This window comes from Mytilus californianus, unplaced genomic scaffold (genome assembly GCF_021869535.1).
Source record: "Mytilus californianus isolate M0D057914Y unplaced genomic scaffold, xbMytCali1.0.p SCAF_2, whole genome shotgun sequence".
NCBI lineage: Eukaryota > Metazoa > Mollusca > Bivalvia > Mytilida > Mytilidae > Mytilus > Mytilus californianus.
This window is the reverse complement of record NW_026262668.1, coordinates 70,260,516-70,285,957: the sequence shown is the minus strand read 5'-3', so window position 1 is coordinate 70,285,957 and position 25,442 is coordinate 70,260,516. Positions and strand designations below refer to the sequence as shown.

Here is a 25,442-nt window from a genome sequence, read left to right as displayed (position 1 = left end):
TTTAGACACAACACATAAAAAATAATTGGAAAGGTACTGCCATTGCATGTGTAATGCAAATATATTTAAAAAAAAAATAATGTAAGAGTTGAAATTGATACAACTATCCATAAGCCAATTGACCAAAGAACGAAGATTTGCACAATTACAGAATGCATATAAAATTGAGAATGGAAATGGGGAATGTGTCAAAGAGACAACAACCCGACCATAGAGCAGACACCAGCCGAAGGCCACCAATGGGTCTTCAATGCAACGAGAAACTCCCGAACCCAGAGGCGTCCTTCAGCTGGCCCCTAAACAAATATGTATACTAGTTCAGTGATAATGGACGTCATACTAAACTCCAAATTATACACAAGAAACTAAAATTAAAAATGATACAAGACTAACAAAGGCCAGAGGCTCCTGACTTGGGACAGGCGCAAAAATGCGGCGAGGTTAAACATGTTTTTTGAGGCCTGGTTCGGGTTTAAAAATAAACGATCGTTTAAATACAAAACATGAGAAGCGACAGTAAACAGTAAAAATCGATTTGTACCATCGACATGATGAAATTATGAGGTCGTCAAGAAATGAACTTTGTGATAATTTACTCGTTCCCCAAACCTGAAATAATCCCATTGTCTACTTTCAAAATGCTTTTTAATGAATGGGACCGTCTTTAACCTAAAATATATGCCATACTGAACGTTTCAACTTGTTTATGGTGAGTAAACCTGCGTCTTACAAACAACTGTTTACTTTCAGTTTGAGTTTATCGTGACTTACGATCTAAAAACTAAAGACGTTCCGAAATCCTGATTGTAAACAAAGATTCATACGCACCGCGTGGGTATAACCGTATTACTAATTTCCGATTTTTAAAATCTTCGTAAATCTGGATAAAAACCAGTTTCTATCCAATGGATATCAAAATTATTCCGATTTTCACTTTTTTAATGATTGTAAAGTTGAAATGGCATGAAAGGCTAACATTATTGAGGAGAACTATTTTGTCTAGCGATTGCTGATCATTGGAGGGTAAAAAGTCCAACACCATAACAAAACGGATCTATTTATCATGTATACATACCGATTGTTTATTGTAAGACATGTGCATAAAAGTGAAAGCTCGAATAAATATGAAAAATATAACAAAGGGATAGCTCTAAATACCATTTAATAACAAAAAACATATGGACAGGTCAAGATATCTTTTTGGTAAATAAAATAAAGTATGTAAACTGGTTCCCGTCCGACTACAACACTTTGTTCGAGTGTAGCGTAATACAAGCAGATTCCAGTTAGTATGTAAAATAGTAAATATGAAACCGAGTGCGGTAGGCGGAGGCAATAATCGACTTCCGTAAGTTCTGGTCACTGGTATCGGAAACATGCCGCTGATAGCGTCATTTTCCAAAAATAAAAATTTCTTTGCAACCATAAAAGTAAAATAGAAAATGACATCATAATCATAGCTAAAAATAAACAAAAATTTTTTTTATTGGCAAATTTTAAATGGAGTTTATTATACTAAAACAATAAATTTGCAACCATAAACATGATAAAACTCCATTTAAACACATCATAAAAGTATTAAATAATTCAACTACATCATAAGGCTATAAAAATAGAAAATGACTTCATAGTCAAGGCTAAAGGTAAACAAAAAACCTTCATCAGCAAAATTTTATATTGGCAAATTTCCAATGAAGTTTATTACACTAAAATTGTTGGCAAATTTCCAATGCATTTATTAACAATAAAGTTATTGGCAAATTTCCAATTTACATAATTTAAAAGCAGTGTAGATGAGATATTTAAATGAGTTTGAATTACCAACCTTACACTGCTTTTAAATAATATTCTTTACTCAATTATTTGTCTATTAAAATGGAAACCCTTGTTTTTTAACCTTTTTTCCCCTTATTCCTTAAACATTAGAGCCATAACCACCCCCCCCCCCCCCCCCCCCAAAGCCAATTATTACTTTCCAATATAACCTAAATTTCCAATATACATAAGTTTAAATTTCAATTCCTCATGATATATAACCGTATCATTATTATTTTCTTTCATATATAAATCTAAAACAACCATCTTTAATTGGAAAATTTTAAAGAAAAAAAAAGGAAAAAAAAAAATCCTACCCCCCACACATTTTTTCAACCCCCTTTTGATTCATCATCCCCCACCTCAATCACAACCTTCAATTTGTGGTATGGTACATTGCAATACAATTTCACAGAGATCCATACACTTGAACACAAGTTTTTGTTGCAAACTAAAAAAATCCTTATTTTCAACCAATATTTGGCCCCTTATTCATAAATGTTTGAGCAATTAACCCCAAAACTCAATTCCTACTTTCTCTTCGTGATAAAAAATAACTAACTTAAAATGTAAATTTTAAACAAAAAAAAAAGGAAAAAAAAAAATTACCCCTTTTTTGACCCCCGCCCCCCTTATGATTCATCACCCCCACCCCCTTTCTCCCCAAACCAAGCTCAATAACAGCCTTGCCTTTGTGGTATGGTACCTTGTAATACAATTTTAGAGAGATCCATACACTTGAACACAAGTTATTGTCTAGAAACTAAAAAATGCTTATTTTAAACCCCTTTTTAGGCCCCTTATTACTAAATGTTTTGGGCAATTACCACAACACTCAATTCCAGCTTTCCCTTTGTGAAATGGAACCTTGTAGTAAAATTTCAGAAAGATCCATACACTTACACACAAGTTATTGTCATGAAACTAGAAAAATGCTTGTTTTTTGCCCCCTTTTGGCCCCTTATTCCTAAAATTTTGAGGCAATTAACCCCAAAATCAATCCCAGCATTGACCCTTTGTGATATGGAATCTTGTGGTACAATGTCAAAGAGATCCATATGCTAACACACAAGTTATGTCTGGAAGTTACAAAAATGCTTATTTTCTGCCCCTTTTTGGCCCCTAATTCCTTAACTGTTGGTACCATAACCCCCAAAATCAATCCCCACCTTCCTATTGTGGTATTGAACCTTATGGTAAAATTTCATAGAGATCCATTCACTTAAACTAAAGTTAGAGTGCGAAAACCATTGTGTATTCGGACGATGACGCTGGACGACGACGACGACGACGCCAACGTCATACCAATATACGACCTCAAAATTTTTTTGCGGTCGTATAAAAATGGCAACTTTGATGGCAAATCTTTAAATAATTTCTTTTAAATCAATTCATACTTTTTTTTATAAACTTTGGATGACCTAGAGCTTGACATTTAATATGAACACTTTTTTAAACATCAAATGTTGAGGACCATATATTGCCCTCAATATGTCTACTGGTTAGTTATATTTTGTCTATATATAAGCTGTCTCATTTTCATAACCAACACCTTTCTTTATCCACATATATAATTTTGCATATAAAAACCTAATCAAAAAGCTTTAAAAATTCAATTACAAAGCCACATGACCATAACTGAGGGTTCCTGTATCATAAGTATTTTATTCTGAAATGGTTCGAATCAGAAAACTTCACATTAGATAATGATGATGGATGCTAGTCAACAACCTAACTGTCTGCAGATACCAGTAGACATGTCACCTTACCAAGACGCATTACTTAAGACTTCAGCAAACCAGTCTTTGCTCTTACTCCTAAATACAATGTGCTTAGTGGAGAAGCAGCAAATCCATGACCTCCAACACTTAAGGCAAGAAAGCTACCGCGAGATCACAGAGGCAATCTTCACATAAGATATTACTCACACAGTGGCAGAAAGTAACATTGATAATCTCAGACAAAAAATACCTGGAGGTGCTTCTGAGTCTGTTATTTCTTTAGTTATTTCTATTTTAAGGAAAGTGACTGATGTGTCTGTTCCATCATCACAAGATATTACAATCTCATATTCAGGATTCAGGTCTTTGTCCAGTGTAGCATTGCTGTAGAGGTATATTGTCTTACCTGGAAAACATGTCAAAGACTATATCAAATTATTAATTTATGTTCTAATGAACAACAGTATTAGAGAAGAATCACCTTGACCTTCATCTGACCTTGAAAATGGTCAACCATGTGGTATCAAGACAATTATGTGGATCAATTACAGACTGTTTAGCCTAAGTTGGAATATTACTGTTTTGCATGTAAGACATAACTAAGAAGACAGCTGGAGGGTTTCACTCAAACCAATCAAAAAAAGAAGGAAACAAATTGTTTTTGTTGAAGTTCATAGTGTCAGATGCTATTAATATACATTCAGCTATACTATTTAATAACTGATAATATTTTTGATATTTTTGAAGTTTTACCACATCAAATAAATTCCTATGAATGTTTAACAAAAATTATTTATATAAAAATAAGAAGATGTGGTATGATTGCCAATGAGACAACTCTCCACAAGAGACCAAATGACATAGAAATTAACAACTATAGGTCAATGTACCGCCTTCAACAATGAGTAAAACTAATACCGCACAGTCTGCTATAAAAGGCCCCGAAATGACAAATGTAAAACAATTCAAATGAGAAAACTAACGGCCTGATTTGTGTACAAAATAATGAATGAAAAACAAGTATGATATACAGCAACAAACGACAACTACTGAATTACGGGCTCCTAACTTGGGACAGGCACATACAGAATGTGGCTGGGTTAAACTAGTTTGAAGGCGCGCCAATCCTCCCCATACCCTGGGACAGTGGTGTAACAGTAAAACATAAGAACAAACTATAAAAATCAGTTGAAAAGGGCTTAACTCATCAGATCGATACAAAGCAGAAATACATCTAACAAAAACACAGAGTGGACGTGGCAGGGTACTTATACATCCCCACAACAAAAAGACACTAAGTACAAATCTGAGAGTACTCGCAGTTACTGACAGCTAGTTCAAAGCCAATAACAGCTAATAAAACAAGAGTGCACTAACTGAAATGTCTCACCTGCTTTACTGACCATTAATTTTATGTTGATAGTCCTAAATATAAAGCTTTACTACAAGTATCACATAAACTTAACATGATCTAAGAAAATGAGGTCAAGGTCAGATAAACTAAACCGGAAATACCTGTATACCTTACAATCATTCCATACACCAAATATAGTTGACCTATTGCTCATAGTTTCTTAAGAAACAAACTTAATCAGGAAAACTTAACATTGACCAATGAACCATGAAAATGAGGTCAAGGGCAGATGAACCATGCCATACAGACATGTACACCTAACAATCAATCTATGCATTAAATATAGTTGACTTATTGTTTATAGTATCTAAGAAACAAACTTAACCATGAAAACTTAACATTGACCAATGAACCATGAAAATGAGATCAAGATCAGATGATACCTGCCAGACAGACATATTAACCTTACAATCATTTCATACACCAAATATAGTTGACCTATTGCTATAGTATCTAAGAAACAATCTTAACCATGAAAACTTAACATTGACCAATGAACCATTAAAATGAAGTCATGGTCAGATGATACCTGCCAGACAGACATATACACCTTACAATCATTCCATAAACCAAATATAGTTGACCAATTGCTTATAGTTTAAGAAAAACAGACCAAAACACAAAAACTTAACACTGAGTAATGAACCGTGAAAATGATGTCAAGGTCAAATGAAATCTGCCAGACTGACTTGTACATCGTAAAATATTTCCATACACCAAATATAGTTTACCTATTGTATATAGTATTAGAAAAAAAGACCAAAACACAAAAACTTAACTTTATACACTGAACCATGAAAATTAGGTCAAGGACAGATGACACCTGCCAGTTGGACATGTACACCTTACAATCATTCCATACACCAAATATAGTAGACCTATTGCTTATAGTATCTAATATATGGACTTGACCATGAAAACTTAACCTTGTTCACTGATCCATGAATGAGGTTGAAGTAAGATGAAAACTGTCTGACAGACATGAGGACCTTGCAAGGTATGCATATACATGTACTAAATAAGTTATCCTATTACTCATAATAAGAGAGAAATTAACATTACAAAAAATCTTAACTTTTATTTCAAGTAGTCACTGAACCATGAAAATGAGGTCAAGGACCATGGACATATGACAGACGGAAACTTCATAACATAAGGCATCTATATACAAAGTATGAAGCATCCAGGTCTTCCACCGTCTAAAATATACAGCTTTTAAGTAGTTAGTTAATGCTGCCACCACTGCCAGATCACTATCCATATGTCGAGCTTTCTGCGACAAAAGTTGAAGGCTCGACAAAAATCATGCATCTAAGACTAAAATACATCAATCAGTACACATCCAACATCCAATGGATTTAGGATAAATATGTCATTTAACAGTCAGAGAAAAACATGACCTTGTGCAATGCCAAGATACAGGTATCGACAGATTGTAGAGCCATGAATGTCCATATGTATATAAAAATAATATTTAGTTTGATTTTAATTTACTGATAACAAAATCAATATTAATACCAATAAAAACAATATTTAAAGATCTATTATAGTGTTGAATTGGTAACCTTTAAGAATAATTTTATTGAAAGGATCAATAAGTTTATACCGATTGTATCTAAATTTCCAGGTTCGGTAAACAACATCTCCGTAAAAATTTGAATGTACTTAAAAATAAGTTTTCTACAGGTACAACCAAACTTCCAAACCAAATCTTTATATCTATGGAAGAATTAAGTAAAGGTTTTAAGTAATTTGTGGTAACAAATTTTCTGACTTAATAATTTACCAGTTATACATAGATTATGTTCATTGAAATCCAAAACGTCACAGCAGACACGGGCATAGCCAATGAGCTGTGATATATAAACACTGTAAGATGGTGGCAAAGGAACATCACCATCCAAAAAAGGAAAATTAACTATAGGGAACGAAAAATTGTCCTTTTTGTCGTAAATTTTAGTGTAGATTTTCACGTGTAAAACTGAAATATCTAAATGTAGGAATGGACAGTTATTACCGTTTATATTTGATTTATTTAAAGTAAGTTCCTTTGAGTATATTTCAGCAGTATATTAAGAAAATTCTTGATTATTTAACGAAAAATATCATCAAGATAACAATAAGTCTTGTTGAATTTATCAATAAAATGCAATTTAGACGAGTCTTTACTCAGTTTGGTCATAAACTTGGATTCATAACAGTACAAGAACAAGTCTGCTATTAAAGGGCGCAATTGGTGTCCAAAGGAATACCTACAACCTGTCGATAAACTTTATTGCCGAAACGTACATAAATATTATCAAGGAGAAAATTATTGTGACTTGACTGTTAGTGTTGCTCTCCACTTATTGCAACTTATTCAAAATTCTGACCAAATTGCAATTTGTTTTATAAAACCAAACTGTTCAACTGGTCAGAAATTTGAACAAAATGCTGTAGAAAACCACAGTAAAGTTGTGAAAGTGCAAGGTGATAAAATAAAGCATACTTACAATCCTATAAGACTTTAATTCCACTTCAATGTTATTATGAAAAATCAGTCTAACAGTTTGTATAGAAAATTTATATTCAGTAAAATATGTGTGAAATTACAATACGTTGTTAGGAAGTTTCCATGGGAGATAATCAATTTTTCTTTCGAAAAGTCTTCTATATTCAAAAGAATAATGTTTTAAGTTATCTCCCATGGAAACTTATTAACAATGTATTGTAATTTCACATATATTTTACTGAATTATTCTGAGCTTGTGATCACTGTCAGGTGTGAATTAAAACCACAGGTAAAAAGTGATTAGTGATCATTAGCCAATGTTTCCCGGAGGCATTGGTATAGATATTAGGAGGGCCCTCAGGATTATCAAACTATCTAGTGGCAGTTTTATTACAGGAAAGGGATTATAAACAAAAACAAGTGATCACAAGTGCAAAATGGCGATTACGAAATCCGATTTCAAACATTGAGTCAATTAAATGACAGAAATTACTTCTGTAAAAAAATAAAATTTGTCCTAAATCCCAATTACTCGTTTAGGACAAATAGTTTCATCTTAGGACATGACTGGCAAATATGATCGTTTCCGGACCCTTGATTCCGAATATCTGACAAAAATTCAAAAACAAGAGGAGCGAACATCCTTAAAGCATTATTTCCAAATTATAAGTTGACAGTTGTTATCGAGATGGAATCTCTAACTGAGGATCAGAATTATTAAAAAAATCTTGAAATTTTGACTTTCAACATGAATTAGAGATTACATCACATTCCATCAATCACTTATATGTATGTTTACGTTTTTTTCAATAATTTTGCTTTCGTACTGACTTTAGTTAGCTTTTTTCTTTTTTATTCATTAAAAGCAGGTATATTTTAGCATAGTTATTTACAATGTAGGAAGTTTTCTCTGAAGAAAATATAAAAAAAGTAGAATTATTAATTAGTTCAGTTAATTTTAAAGATCAAAATTTATAATTATAATGACAGAAATGATTGAATCCTTTTGTTGGATAACCACCTTAATTATAGGTTATAAAACTGCCAATGGAGTACAATTTATAACCTGGGGCAAAATAATGTAAATCTCCATCTTAATTAGACAAACAGTAATTGAAATAAAAACAAAGTATGTGTCTTATATAGTGATTAGAAGACTTTGATCATCTGATTAGTAAAGACAAGAAGTTTGTTAAGATTTTTTTATTCTCTAATAAAATTATAAACATTATATATTTATAGTGTCAACGAGGGATACATGTATCTTTTTCTGAAAAGAAATTCAATGCATAGGCATTGGTTCATCGTTAAAAGGATTTTGTGTACTTTCTTATTTTTTATATACATGCATATCATAAGATTATAAGAAATCAACTGTTTATCTATTCTAAGCTTAAATCTTATTGAAAATTATGCTTTTAGGAAATGTAATACAAATAAGCTTACTACTTTAAGGAAGTACAGAACTTAACTTAAGACACATTTCTTATTTTAAATCTAATTTCTTATTTCAAATCTATTTTCTTATTTTAATATAAAAGGTGTTTACTTATTGACAAGCACATAAATCCATTTGTTTCAAAAGCTAGATATAAAGTAAATTATGGTAGGGGATCTGGTTGATCATAATGCAGCTTGAGACAATAGATAGAAATATAAAGGCAGTTGATAAACTCTTAAGTCATATCAGTACTTCAAAGTAATGAATACATACATGCTTTCATTTAAAATAGGTTATATTTCATCAAACTATTTTACTAAAGTAATCAAAATGTAGTCGACAGTAATCGATGATTACATCACGATTTTTGCTGTAATCGATTAAGTTACGATTACATGTAATCGAAAATGTCTTCGATTACAGATTACTGTCGATTACTGGAAAAAATGTAATCAATTACAATCGATTACGATTACAGATTACGATTACCCCATCCCTGGTTTGGACATTTTTATAGCAATTCAAAATTACTACCTATTACCTTTAGCATGACAATAACAATAAAATTTCTATACAAACTGTTAGACTGATTTTTCATAATAACTTTGAAGTGGAATTAAAGTCTTATAGGATTGTAAGTATGCTTTATTTTATCACCTTGCACTTTCACGACTTTACTGTGGTTTTCTACGGCAGTTTGTACAAATTTCTGACCAGTTGAACAGTTTGGTTTTATAAAACAAATTGCAATTTGGTCAGAATCTTGAATAAGTTGCAATAGGTGGAGAGCAACACTAACAGTCAAGTTACAGTAACAGCTTCAATCATCTCTTCACACCCCCAATAAGTAAATCTAGTATATAAGATGTCTATATAACTTTAACCAAAACTGCATTAAAATATTAAATGCAACAACAGAAAATAAGTCCATTTAAGAATAAAAATGCAAAAATATCTTCAAAATTTTGCTCCAGATGATATCTCTTGATAATACAGAAACTTATGTTCAAGTATTATAAAATTTAATGAAGCATTGACACAGTTATTTATTTTTTGTAAAAAACCTTTAACCCAGACTGCATCTCTGAAAAAATTAAAATGAGGTTGATTCATCAGAATAAAGAACAAAAGGCAATTATAAGCCTGAATCCCACCTGGTAAAGACATGTCATTTTGATATTAATTTTTACCTTGATTGCAATCAGCCTAGTTATTTTTGTAGATCTTGTATACTGTGGATTCATTAATATTCGTTGGATACTAATTTTCGTGGATTTCGTGGGTACAGGGGAACCACAAATTTTAATGTTCAACGAATTACAAATGTTTTAAAGGAATGTATGCAGACTTGGCCAAAACCACGAAATTAAATATCCACGAATATGCAAGTTTTCCTCAATCCACGAAAATTGGTACCCACGAAAATAAATGAATCCACAGTATTGCTGATAATTTTTTTCAGTTCACAGTTTGTACTGTTCTATCATAGTTTCATGATAATTTGCAAAATTTTTTTTAAAAAATAGTCAAAAACTGTTATCTTAGGCCAAAAGCTACTGCTCAGTGTAAAATATCGACAAATATAATGTCTACCCATGTTAAAATGAGCATAGAGAATGACATCAAGGAATTATTTCTTAATTAGTTTTGCTGTTAAGATTTTTTATCAATTCTTTTATTGTTCTCGAGGTAGTTAACTAAAACATGAAAATTCATCAAAAATTGTCATTTCAAGACTATTTCTCCTAAAGGAGTCATCCAATGGTTTTGGTCATACAACTTTTTTGGTAGATCCTATATTGCTGATCAATCTTCATTTAACTACCATAACTCCTTGAGGAGTCATCCAATGGTTTAGGTCATATTGGCATTTTCTTGTAGATCTTGTTTTGCTAATCATTTTTGCCATGCATTATTAGTTTCCACCTATCTATTATTATTTTTAATTTTTTATTTCTAATTTCTTTTTATATATTTGTTTCCACTTCCGCTTTTATCAACTTCCACTTCCGCTTTCATCAACTTACGGAAGTCCACATACAATGTACTTTTTTCTTATTGTAACCGTCCTGATGATGCCACTCATGTGGTGAAACATGTAGACATAATAAATTCTATATTATTTTGGTATAACATGGGTGTTGATGTCTCTACTTTCTATAATATTATTACTTTTGACAAATGCATACAAATTCCTCAAAAATCATCATTTAATGGCAATTACTCCTTTAGGAGTAATCTGATAGTTATGGTGAGAATAGGAAATAGGTGGATCTTCACATACAGAGTATTTTGTCAAATTCAAATTTTCTCTAACTATTATGATTTTCATGATATAAGACAATTGATGAGTTTTTTACACTTTATTTATGTTTAGCCATAGTCACCATGTTTGCTGACTAACATGGGAATAAACTGCTTCGCTGAGCGCAGCTGGATATGCCCGTAGAGGTCCAACCCTAAACAGTTGGGGCAAAAATGGACACATTATTCAAGCTTGATACAGGTCTAAATTTGGATTGTAATTAAATATTTGATATATCAGAGCTCCAGATAAGAATTCACAAATTGGGGTTTTTACCCACCATTTTTTTATGTAATTGGGTGATAAAGTTTTTAAATTGCATTATCAATTCCAATTCACCCCTCAAGCAAATATAAAATTGGGTTTTTCACCACCAAGCTCCTTAATGTATTGGGTTTTTTCATCAACACAATATTGAATGTTTAGGCATGTTATAATCACATTATATCAACCCCATGCAGATGTTTTTCCATCTTAAATGTGTTTCTTTCTTTGTATATATGCTAGCTGTTTTATTTGGTTTATTCACTGACGAGCAATTGTACGTTTAATTTGTGTCCGATTTTAAACGTTCTGCCAATTTTGTGTTTTCTCACAACTTATATAAACTGCAGCTGGTGTCACTAGTTGGACAGTTACTAATTACCTTTCTAGATCCCATATGATCACCCTACAGTTTAGTTGGGGTAGGCGTGGCTAAGTGTTTAGATTTTATGTAATATATGTGAAATTTAGGTGCTGTAAGAAAGTTTTGCCAGTCCTTTCACCTATTTGCCAGATCTCCTTTTTAATAAAAATAATAAGTAGTTCCCAGATTTAAGATATACCCCAAAACCTTGACCAGGTATATAGGTTTAATGACGGAGACCACATTCAACTTAAATTTACAGAGTTAAATTTACAAATAATTCTGCAACATCAAATAAATAAATGACAATGTTAAACTGCACTTGCCAATAAGACAACTATCATAAGCATACAGAGCAATATTAAAGACCAAAACAAAGAAAGTGTCAAGATGCATTGACGTAAAAAACGGATATGTGTATTCACTCATCAACTAAAATGAAAAAAATAATATATAAACTAAAATTATACTTGAATGTTTTTGTTTAATTTAATTTACATAAATCTGGGTTAAGTTGTCCCAGCTGATTAGAACTTTTGGTTTCTGATGCTTTCCAACTACATATATTATGTCATAATTGATTTGGCCTTTCACTTTTTCCAACCGCTGATTTCGTTCTTGACAAAACCCCGTGTTTATCGTTCTAGCAATATTCTCGTTAAGGTACGCAAACGGGTCTTGTTATCATCATAATAACTTTCCCTAAAGTATCAAAAAGAAGCTGAAAACATGCTTCTATTCAATATTTTTATCGGATATTTACCTTCGTTTTAATTCATCGTATGTTATGATAAATCCCGAGCAATTCGAAAAAAATATGACAACAAGACAAATGCTAATTGGATAAACACCGAGAAGATCGAAATGTTTTCATAAACACGTGTACCTTTTGACAACGGAAAATTCCAACGGACCCATTTCGGCTACTTGATGCAGGGCTCTATTTTTAGAACGAAAGGACATTTCCAATTATAAATATTATAAAAATAGATTTACGCAACGACTGTAATCAGATAAGGGTAAATAACGCAAACGATAGCGAATAAAAGCGTTAAGAACTCATGGTTTTGGCATATAATTGGGTTTTCCTTTAAATGAATTGGGTTTTTGAACCCTGCAATGGGCAATTGCATTGGGTTTTTAATTATTTGTATTGCGTGATCACGCAAATACACAGCTTATCTGGAGCTCTGATATATTATAGGTTTCTGAATAAATGTAGTCAAAGAACTTGAAATTGGTTATATGAAAGATTTCTTGCTGTTGTGCAATACACTGTGCTGTAGCGTAATACTTAGTAAATCTGTTGTCAGACTATAAACAAATAAAATCTTATAACTCGGAAACATAAAATCAAAAATTTATAAAAATAAAAAGGGAGCTTACAAAAATAGATATAAACAATTTACCAAAGTTTCATAAAAAATGCTGAAAGCATTTTTGAGTTATTGTCTGAAAACTGGAAAATCCCCCTTTTTGTAATGAATAAAACCCCATAAATCGGAAATGTATAGTCTGAAATTTATAAAAAATCAAAAGGGAGATCATGTCCATAGAAATAAACAATTCACCAAAGTTTCTTGCAAATTGGTGAAATTGTTTTTGAGTTATTGTCTGAAAATTGGAGAATCATCCCTTTTTTAATGAATAAAACCCCAAAACTCGGAAACAGTACATCTGAAATTTATAAAAAACGAAAGGGGGCTTAGGTCAAAAGATATAAACAATTCACAAAAGTTTCTTGCAAATTGGTGAAATTTTTTTTGAGTTATTGTCCGAAAACTGGAAAATCCCCCCTTTTTTAATGAATAAAACCCCAAAACTCGGAAATGATAAATTGAAATTTATAAAAAACGAAAGGGAGCTCACGTCAATAGATATAAACAATTCACCAAAGTTTCATGCATATTGGTTAAAGCGTTTTTGAATTAATGTCCGACATGTTGACGACGGATGGATGGACAGACGGACAGATGGACGGACAGACAGATGGATAGACAGTCAACGGTATGCCATAATATGTCCCGTAAACGGATGTATAAAAACACAAACTTTATACTAGATACCCTATATGGATCATTTATCAGTTTGGTTGAAATTGGTTCAGTAGTCTCAGAGGAGAAGATCTTTGAAAAAGTTTACAACGACAATAGATGCCAAGTGACAGCAATAGATCACATGGTCCTATGGTAAAGTGAGCTTAAAATGAAATAAACATTATTAAAGTTTTCTCTGGATTCCTTCTCTTCCAAGTTTCATTCAGTATTAAAAAATTATATCCTTTTTATGCTTATAGTACTTTTAAAATAGTTGAAAATTATCAGTACTTGCACTTTATGTTCTGTCAGAAGGCTCCTGAATTGTATATTTCCATGAAATACTATTGATATGATAAAATAATTAGACATAAGAATATTATGCCTACCCTCAATATAAAATTTCTGGCTTTCTGAATTTGGTATTGCTCTTTCGTATTGACATGTGATGTTGTCTGGTCCATACGATGGATCGTCAACACTAAACGTATATAGTGCTCCTCTCTTTGACTCACTTATCGATATCTTCTTTGGTAAATCAGGAAATGTAGGAGGCTGAAAAAAGAAGACCATTCTAGAATAAATTAAAGCAAGATTGCTAAGCTGTGGCAAAATGTCAAAAAAATTTAAAATGAGGTTAATGTTTTAGTTATGTTAAAGTTTATATTTAGGTACTGTAATCTCCTGAAAGAACTACTTTTATAGATGACAGCACCAGAGATGCTTTGGTTGTTGAATTGTTGAATGTGTACAAATTAAAAACTAAGACCTGTACTCACATAGATGCCAGACACAAATAACTTTAGTCTATTAAGGCTGATCTGAATATTTCTTTCAATATTCACTGCTATTTATTGAACAAAAACTTCCCAAATTTTAACTTTTGTATGAAACCAACATCAACAATAAAGTAAAGATAAAATGTTGATGACGGAAACAGAATGTAAGATCAATAAGTCTTGCTTCTGCGACAAAGTATTGCAGCATCAACAAAAATGATCAAGGACTCAAATGGCAATGTTGAATAGAATGCTTCTTATACAAAGGAGAACTTAAATATATGGATATACTTAATGCGATGAACGGTGATACATTTTTTTAAAACAAATCCATAACTTTAATATATGTGCAAACTTTCTGGAAGTTTTAATAAAAGAAAAACTGCAGGAGGAGCTGATTACACAAAACTGGTACCATTTTTATTGAAAATTTTGAGGAAACTGTCCCCCTTGTAAAGTACAAGTCCATAATCCATGAATGGCAAAATATGGATCAAAAGTTTTAAATAGCACATATTTTTCAAAAGTTCAAATCATTATTAACATGTGTGTGATTCAAGTTAACAAATCTTCAAGCTGAGAACATTACTGATTTCACACTATTTCATTAGCCATGCTCAGCGATCAAAACGTTTGGGTTAAACAATGATTTGGCATATAATTAAGTAAGTTCAAATTGAAATGAACATGTGTACTAAGTTTCAAATTGAAATTACCACAACATCATTGAAAACAACCTTAAACAAAAACTGGTTCAGGACATACGAACCTACAGATTAACATGCAGACTCAGTTTTGAAAGCATAATGCACCTCTACTATCAAAAGGGGAGCATACAAATGGTATCATTATACCTTAGATATTTTATAAACAATTCTATTGGGTAATACATTATCACGTGACATGGAATAATTCAGTTAAATTTTATTTGAATGCAAGGAAGGATGAATAACCCTAAAAATTTGCACCAAACGATGAATAACCCTATAATTCACTGGCTGGTGAATAATCTTTTGAGGTTCTTGATTTGTACACAAGTAATCTCCCATCACAATGACATCACAGTCAAATTTAGTAAACAAAATGGAAACCGCCACTTTAAAAGACGATTGAGTGAAGAGGAAACAAGATCAAACAAGGCTTGGAAATTCATCTAATGCCTAGGATATTCCTCATGAACGGTTCTTTTCAGGGCCATCTATATTTTACATAAAGAGTCTACCTTTGTTGAAATGATACAAGAAATTCTTTGACACAAAATAGTTTTCTAACATAAGTGTTTTGGCAATCTGTTACTGCAGGCAAGTGCCTCTCCAATGGTTCAAGAGGCCCTTCCAATTTTTGTTTGGTATAATAAAACAATTGTGGCTTCTCAGAAGCAATGAATATCCAAAATTGTCAACCCTCAGAAGTAATTTTACTTCGGGCTGTGCCCTCAATGAAATAACCTTTTCTACGGGTCATAATTGTATATGATTAATAACAAAAGTTTCAAAAGGGAGTTAGTCATCATCAAAACAGGAACAATGTAAAATATTTACAAATAGTCCAATAAAGTAAACTTTAGTTATCACAAGATGTCAAATGATCAAATAAATTTAAAATGACTCACTGAATAACATATAGTTAACTTACTCCATTGAATGATGTTATTGTTACAGTTCCCGTAACTCTATTGTAACAAGAATCTTCAGCCCATACAATGAATTCATGAATATAATTCTGTGTACCACTAATATGGGGAAGTTGGTCTTTCACATGAACAGTTTCTGTAGAGAGAAAATATGGAAAATATTAATATTTATATAACACACGACATCCATGTCATGAGTCATGAAACTTAAGATATTATTCTATAGAAATCACAGGCTTTAGAATTATATACAATTTTAATGGCTAATGCCGGAAAATGTGCAACTGATTATAAATAAAGAATTTGCTTTTCAGGTGTCCTTATGGCTGGAGAAAATTTTAATAACAGCAATTTTTCCATTCATATTTTTCTAAAATAACTTTTTAACAAGAATGTGTCCATAGTACACGGATGCCCCACTTGCACTATATGTTCAATGGACCATGAAATTAGGGTCAAATCTCTAATTTGGCATTAAAATTAGAAAGATCATATCATAGGGAACATGTGTACTAAGTTTCAAGTTGATTGGACTTCAACTTCATCAAAAACTACCTTGACCAAAAACTTTAACCTGAAGCGGGACAGACGGACAAACGGACAGACGAACGAACGGACGCACAGACCGAAAAAACATAATGCCGCTAAGTGGGGCATAAAAAGAAATATTTTACAAGCTAAAATGAAATGCTTGGTATCAACTTTTTTTTTTTTTTTTGCCATTAAAATTATTTGGGCTTGTAGATTCATTAAATCACTTATTCACTTGCTGCAATCAATACTAAGGCATCAAGGTGAAAAAATTTATTGTAAGGGCATAATTCCATTTTTCAAGACTTAAATATCAAATTGAGTATTCATCTTCTTTTTATCATGTATTTACAGACCGCTCTTATTATCTCGAAGTCAGCTGCACCAGAGAAATATTTCGAGTTACCTGTAATTCCACTCACAAACGAAAACAGGAAGTTTGACATATCAACGGACACAATTCTCGCTTAGCTTGGAAAGGCTAAAATAAATAATGAATTTTGAATGCCTTTGAATGTCAACGTATATTTGTTCTGCCTAACAGAAGTTCCACTGGAAACTTTGTTACAAACAATGTCATAATATCTATTCCTGTTGGAACAAATATTCTATACCATTTATTCCGTTAGGAACATTTACTGTAATATTTATTCCAGTTGAAATAATATTCCAGAATATTGTTTCCATTTGGAACTTATATTATGAAGGAACTTCTATTCCGTGACATGTAAACCTTGGGACTGTATATTTAGTTTCGAGTCAACTAAAATTTCGACTCATCAGAAGTCGAAATACATATATTTATATGGAACAAAGTTCTGGACCACGAGAAAACTTTGACTCATCCGAAAATTTGAGTCAACAGAGTTCAAGACAACGAGAGTTAACTGTATTATGTTTTTAATCATCATAATCTATTGAATCAAAGGTAAATACAAACTTACTTGCAAAAGTATCATAATAGAAATATGGATCCCTATCATGTTCTGGTTTAACTAAAACAAACCAGTCAGCATAATCTGTATCATTGAAGTAAAAGTCCATAATACTAAAGTCTATATATGAATGGTCAGGTATAGTCTTGTGATATCTTGACAGGTTGAGATATGGAAGAGTATCTAAAATATATAGAAAACTGGCATCTTATTTTACATACTTTGGATTAATCTTTTTTCCTGGGTAATAATTTTCGTGGATTAAGGAAAACTTACATGTTTGTGAATATTTAATTTCGTGGTTTTGCCAAATTCTGCATATAAGCCTATAGGAAATTTGTCATTCGTTGAACATTTGCTTTCGTGGTTCACCTATACCCACGAAATCCATGAAAATTGTTATCCAACGAATTATAATGAATCCATAGTATATGCTTAACAGTAAATAAAATCAAAGACAAATGCAACTTTTTATTTGTAGTTAAACTATATAAAGGGGGGGGGGGGGGGGGGGTTGCTGCCAAAATTCATTTTTAAATTGATAAACAAATCTAGATTCTTGTATTTTAATATTCAATGAGCAAACACTATAAGGATTATGAATAAATTTAGTGTATATGAAAATTAAAAAATGTGGTATGGCTGTCAATGAGACAACTCTCCACACGAGACCAAATGACACAGAAATTAACAACTATAGATCATTGTATGGCCTTCAACAATGATTAATGGCACATTTTACCAATGTTATGATTTTTTTAAGGGAACTGGTATTTAAAATCTATTATTATGTTTGCACAAACAGTGCCAAAACTTACTTTCCACTGTAGTGTACTGCATCACATATACTCTGTCAATGTAACGGGTACCAGACCAAAGGACAACATCTTCATCTTCTGGTTCCATGTCCAATGTCATTTTATAGGTCTGTGTTGGGCAGTAATTTGGTCGTAGGTCCCGATGATTACTAGTTGATGCATTGTATGTAGAACTACAGTTGTCATAGCCAATTATATTAGCACCATCATCAAACCTTAAAAAATAAACAAAATGCCTAAGTTTTATGACAATCTTTTTTTTTTTAAAGGAAATATACATATGACTTAAAATGTTTGTTAATCATAAAAAATTCTCAAAATAAATTTTTCATAAAAGTCTGCAACAAACTTATAATAGTTTAGGCTGAGGAACATAGATCCATGCAAAGTAACATGCCATGGGGTGCACATTGAACAAATATTTGAAAGAACTATTTATCAACTCTATCATATAAAACAGAAATATTAATTGCTGCAGTTCTAAAAAGACATTAGCCTAATCACCACCTGTAATACTGACAACAATATAACCGTAACCATATCTACATGTATTTTATAACAAACATGAAAAACAAGTATCAGGATTTAATTTTTCAGACTTTTTTTTCCAAAGCAATTTCCAAATAAGCAAATTTTTCCAAATGGATGTTAAGAATGACAATTCAGGTATATCAACCAATATAAAGATATAATCAAAGTACTGAAGTACTGAACATAGGATGACGGCAAGTTCTTGTGGATGGTCACAAGCACTTGTCTCAGAAAAAAAAAATCAAATCTCTATACCTGAAAGTGAGGTACATAGATACATTTTTTTCTGAGACATGTTCGTGTGTGGATGATGAATAAATGACAGGGAATTCAACCTCACTGTAATAACTATTATATTGTAGTGATATAAATTTGTCATCAGTATCTTGACTCTGGTTTGTTGTTGTATATTATATTAATATTTGTATATAACAGTTACATGTATATATAATTTTTATGCATTTGTATATCATTCTATTCTACTATTCTAATAATAGTGCAGTGCAAGTGCATGGTGGACACTCTTCTGTAATAATTCGATTTTTCTAATAGATTGGATTTGAGTAGGCATTCATATTTTCCCGCAAAACGTTCTTGAGATATTCTTCCGCATGTGTTAACACAAATTTTCAGTATTCTTGATTTGTTATTGATATATATATTTCTCACGACAAAACATTTTCATATCATTTATCTATGTTCTTAAAAATTATTTTCATGAATATTTATTGATGAAATTGATATATAACAAGCGATAAGGAATGTTATTTTGCGTTCGGTTATCATTCAAAAACGAAAGTCACGTGGGTAGAAATGTCTGTGGCAACAATACACGGGAATGCCCTCATGGTCATCCGATGTAAAAAACAGGGATGAGTTTTTCTCCTTAAGTTACATCATATCTGTTCTTTATAAAAAAAAATAGAATAACAAATTCTTGCTTTAAGTTGCTGTCTCATATGCTTAATCCAAGATTCAATTCTGAACCATTATTTATCAACATTTTAAGTTTATTCACAACATGGCACTTGGGGACTTATATAACTTCACAGCAAAAAACCCATAATGTATTATATACGATCACCATGTGCAAAGGGAGATAATTTCAGCAAAATTTTGGAACCTTGAATTGAGACATTGTTTTTTGAGATTTACTGAAAACTTTTGCATTTGAATAGCCAAATACATATGCTTGAAACTGCAGCCTTAAGATATAAACCTGACTTTCAGTTTATTATAAGCTCTGAAGATGCTTCAACTCGCATAAACCTTTTTCTGAAAAATGACTAAGTTCCTAAGTGTGAAAAACTGGAATAATTCCTCAAACAATCCCATAACAGCAGCTGTACAACATCAACAAAAGTGCAAAGTTTCTGGGAAGTGTCAGGTGTCTAGACTGAAACTGTAGGAGAGGTTGATTACACAAAACTGGTTCTTTATTTTTGTAAATTTTGCTAAAAAAACAACTAAGTTCTTTAATGTGGAAAAAGTTCCTCAAACAATTCCATAATTATATATATCACACTTCCATTACAACATGTGTGCAATGTTTCTAGGTGTTCCCAGTGGTCTGGGTTGAAAAATGTAGGAGAAGTTGATTATACAAAATAGGTTCCCACTTTATGCCACCCTCTTCCATCATCACCATTCTATAAGCTGGTTTAGACTTCTGTGAAGTTTCAGGCATCTGGGTCAACATTAATTAACAATAATTTCTGGTCACATTTACTGATTATTTAACAGCCAGTCTATAAAGAATGTCAATCTGCAATGTAATTTAGAGAGACAGTTTGCATTCAATACATTAATTGTAACAAGATGACTAGATTCTTGGATGTAAAAATATCTAATACTAAAACCTAAGTCAAGCTTGAAAATATATGAATAGGTCAGGAAAACTATCAGAAATATATAATAAGGTCAATAAAGTTCCTATAACTTCTTTGTCTGTCATCTTTCTTGGTGTTCCTAGCTGTGTTTTTATCAACCAATTTTTCTCTTTTGACACTTTGGTATTCCACTCTAACATCACACACCACATGAAAACCAAATAATAATGGAAAAGGTTACATTTTTACCTACGCAATATATGAAAAGGTATACATTTTTAAAATCTGAATTATATTAAAAGGGTGGGGTAACAGAACCACAGCAGCACCCCTATCAATTAAGTATTGAGGTGCCCCCACCCCCTCCCCCGCCCCCCACATGGGGTGTTGATTGAAACATCTTTGTTGAACAGGCAAATCTTTTGTGAGACTCAAACAAACTGAAAGACAGGTGAAGACACAATTGGGTATAAGTTCCCTCCTAATTTTAAATATTGAAAACCTACCATCCAATTAAATCATCTGCTATAATTGTGATACGGTCAGCACTGTCAGGTATAAATTTGAATATCTTATTGACATCAGCATCTGTCATATAATTAATTCTATGTTAATATCACAAAGTGAAATAATATATATACCATACATTGTTAAGGTGACACAAAACACCTTGACTAAAATTAATTTGACTCTTTCATTTTTCATAAAATTTTGACAAAATATGTACTTTGACCCTTTGACAAAAATATAAAAATTTAAAAAAAACTTGAACCACACACTTTATCGGAAAAATTTCATTGGATACATAGCAGTTTAACAAACACTAATTTTGATCATTGAGAAGCTTAATATTTCCTTAACAATAGAACGTGATTAAAATGTTCAGCTAATATTTACAGAGTTATCTCCCTGTAGTGTTATGTACCACCTTAAGACAGGTATTAAACAGTATTCTAATATATGAAGATTATACTATTGTTGACAGCACATATTTTTTATGGATACTTTTTTTCTAGAATTCTTATAACTGGTAGGTCTGCACATATCAGAATCTTTAGTTTTGATTTGACAAATGCTGATAGAATTCTTTTCTATAATTATTTATAGCGATCATTCATAGCGATAGATCAAAGTAAAGATGCATTATGGAGATTGTACCTGTGACATCATACAAAGTCGTCTAAATAACTAGATCTACAGAAAACAATTCAATATTCCTATACCCAGTGACTCACCTGAAATTTGAGCAACATTGGCTCATACTACATTTACTTAAATCAATAAACTTAACATTAAACTTCAATATTTCCTGTCAAAGAGTAGAAATTACCAGAAATGTTGACAGAGTTGGTTCCTACAACTTTATAGCTGCTATCATTACTGGTAGATCTCCATACAATCAACTTCAAAGTTCCAGGATTGATTACAAAAAATTCCCAATATGTAATTAATCCACAACATCTAATGATGTCTATATCATTCTTCAACAAGACAGCATTTCCTATAATCAGAAAATACATAAAAGCTCATGTTTCAGTGCTATTCCAGTAAAGACTTTGTTGAAATATGAATTTTCATGGACTCTCACCATTATTTGGAACTTACTAAGTACTGGTAAAAAGGTTTTTTGCTTTCAACAGTCTTGAATTTCAATAACCCATATAGAGTACTATCAAGTGCTATTTGTTGTTATTAATTCAGGACCAAAATTGAAAGCTTTCAAGTCACAACAACATTTAAACATCACTGGTACCATACAGTTATCTTCTCCCTATAGGAGCAAACTGTCTGCACTATTTACTAAGCTGTTAATGGGTGGTATTTCTTGAGGGATTTGTGCTTATCAATGAATTTAGAAGTCAAAATTTAAAATGGTTCTATACCAATCTGTTGCTTTATCCCAGAGCTCTTAAATGAGGTCCTTTAGTTTAAAATTTAGTTATAGTTTGTTGTTAAGGTGATTGACAAATAAGGGTGATATGTTAAGTTATTAATTGCACTATTACAGGCAGCAATTTATACTAAATAGAAAAATTAAGGAAATTAGAAGATAGAGTTATCTCCCATTGGCCATTACTTTCTTAGGTTAAATAAACAAAAATTAGGTCTTTCCACTTTTCTGTGGAAAGACCTATTGATTTTGTTCTGATTATTATTATTTTTTTCTTCTTCCGCCGGTGTTTGGTGGTTTCGTAAGATGTCGCTTAGATTTTTTGCATATGATATCGAACAGTTATTGCAACTTTGAAACTGACCCTGTTTAACCGAACACTTTTTATTGTAAGAGTTATCTCCCCAAACACTGTTTTTCTTGTGTGCGCATCTCCTTCGCAACTGTAAAAGATTAGGACAAAATTATTTCACCAATTTGCTCGTTATATCCTCAGGATCATAAGAATAATTTTGACCGAAGAGATCCTGAGCCTCCATATGAGAGTTATTTCCCCTTTTGTATTTAAAATAAGTTAAACGTAATTTTAACTGGAAAACCATAAGTGATAGAGACCTAGGGTCTTTTGATTTTAGGTCTTTGGTCCAATAAAAAGAAAATTAGGTCAAGGTCATGTTCTAAATTTGGATTTTGGCTTATTTTCACTTCTTTTCAAAAATCTTATAAGATATCAACAACATATTTTGCTAAATTGTTAGTTGCGACATGTCGTAACACATAAATTTTGGTTGAAAGGGTACGTTGACATTAAATGGCAGTTTTCTCCGCTCTATATTTGAAATTATTCGAATGGTGATATAGCTCATTAACCATATATAATAAAGATCTCGGGTCTTTTGATTAGAGGTCCTAGGTTTATGACCTTGAAATTGAGGTCAAGGTCATATGTAATTTTGATGTTCTAGATTTTGAACTTTTCTTTAACTGAATACATGATAAAGCTATAGGACTTTTTTGTTAGGTCGCTAGCCATATGTCCTTGAAAAAGCCAACCGAAAATGACCTTGTGTAAACCGGAAGTAGCTATTTTTTGTACTTATTTAATGTGAGTATATAGAATCATATATTTTTGGAATCAGTGTCAAGTAAACTATCAGATAATACTGAAAGTGACATTTTTCAAACCGAAAGTAACAAATTATCTTCCTTTATTTCAAACAAAAGTGTAAATAAACCATATATTTTTAAAATCAGCTTACTATAAGCTATTATTTGGCACTGGAAGTGACATTTCAAACCGAATTTTAATATTTTCCATATCAGTTGGTGGAAAGACCTTCAATTGTTCTCTGAACAATTGGTTTTTAATTGTATGAAAATGATTATAAATTGGATAATAAATAGTCTTCAAAGGCATTCAATCAGTTTGTTCTGGAACTATCTATTTTGTTAATTCATCAGGGACTTCTACAGGAATTTCTTATGGTCATGGTAGTTATACATTTTTACATTTACTATCAGTTAATAAAATTTAGAGTAGAAAATTTTGCAATATGTGACTTTTTGCCAATTGCATTTCAAATGATCAGTTAAGACAAAAAAATCAATTGTTTTCTGATTTTTTTGTTTCACCGCTTTTAGCTTTAAAGATGTCAGACCACTAATTCAAAATCCTTATCTATTCAACCAAATTTGCAATTTTCACAGCTTTCTTAATATTTTACCTTAAGTTTAACTTATAGAAACCAGGTATATCCTGAATTGTACATATATCACCTTTCTACATGCCAATTTTCAACTCATGTTTAACGTCTTGTAAGAAAGAACTGCCTTTCGGAAGCCAAGTACTACTAAAAATAACCCCTGGATTTCTGGAAATGTTAAATTAGTTAACTATGGAGCGCATTAAGCCTCAATTTTTAATTCAAACTCATAGACAAGTAAATTTTGACTCAAAATGGTCTAAATATATTTCTCTTTCATCAAAAGTTTAATTTCTGCAAATTTTTTAGTAAGTGTAAGTAAACAATGACATCAAAAGCACTAATTTAGGGCTACTTTTACATAAGTTCTAAATTGGAGGGAGTGAATTGGTGGTCTGACACTTGAACTTAATTTGATTAAAGAAGATTTGTTTTTAAAAAAATTCAGGTGTTGAAACTAAACCTGCTCAGCTGGCGTCACAAACTGGATGATAAATTATTCAGCAGCAAGCTGTTTTTCTTTTCAGGAATACTATTTAACAAATGTTTAAATGGAAATTCAACTGACTAGTGGTTCATTTATATGTTTCATAGTTTAGTTTGACATCCATTTTCGCTGAACTAGTATACATTATTGTTTAGGGGCCAGCTGAATCCCGCCTCCGCCTCTGGGTGCGGGATTTTCTCTCTGTGTTGAAGACCCATTTGTGCCCTTGGGCTGTTTTTTTGCTCCTTGGTCTAGTTGTCTCTCATTTACATTCTCAATTTTATACTATACCTTCATCTGTGTCATTTTCTGCAGTTCTTAATGCCACTTCATCACCATAAATAAATGTTCTGTCTTCACAGTCTATGAAATAATTTAAAAAGTAACATAAAAACTTTTTTTAGCCATTAATTTTACAGAGCAACAGCAATTTCACTTCTTTTAACTACACGGC

At 31.7% G+C, this 25,442-nt stretch overlaps 1 protein-coding gene across 1 annotated transcript in view; it reads right to left on the bottom strand.

Moving 5' to 3' along the window:
* LOC127728050 (uncharacterized) overlaps nt 1-25,442 on the bottom strand; it is a 51,568-nt gene that overhangs the window by 5,731 nt on the left and 20,395 nt on the right. Inside the window, exons 6-13 of the mRNA XM_052235225.1 lie at nt 25,280-25,351; nt 22,238-22,408; nt 21,414-21,495; nt 18,548-18,762; nt 17,739-17,912; nt 16,266-16,399; nt 14,241-14,406; nt 3,787-3,942 (exon numbers count right to left, since the gene is read on the bottom strand). Coding sequence (XP_052091185.1) covers nt 3,787-3,942; nt 14,241-14,406; nt 16,266-16,399; nt 17,739-17,912; nt 18,548-18,762; nt 21,414-21,495; nt 22,238-22,408; nt 25,280-25,351 — 1,170 coding nt within the window. The remainder of the gene's footprint in view (nt 1-3,786; nt 3,943-14,240; nt 14,407-16,265; nt 16,400-17,738; nt 17,913-18,547; nt 18,763-21,413; nt 21,496-22,237; nt 22,409-25,279; nt 25,352-25,442) is intronic.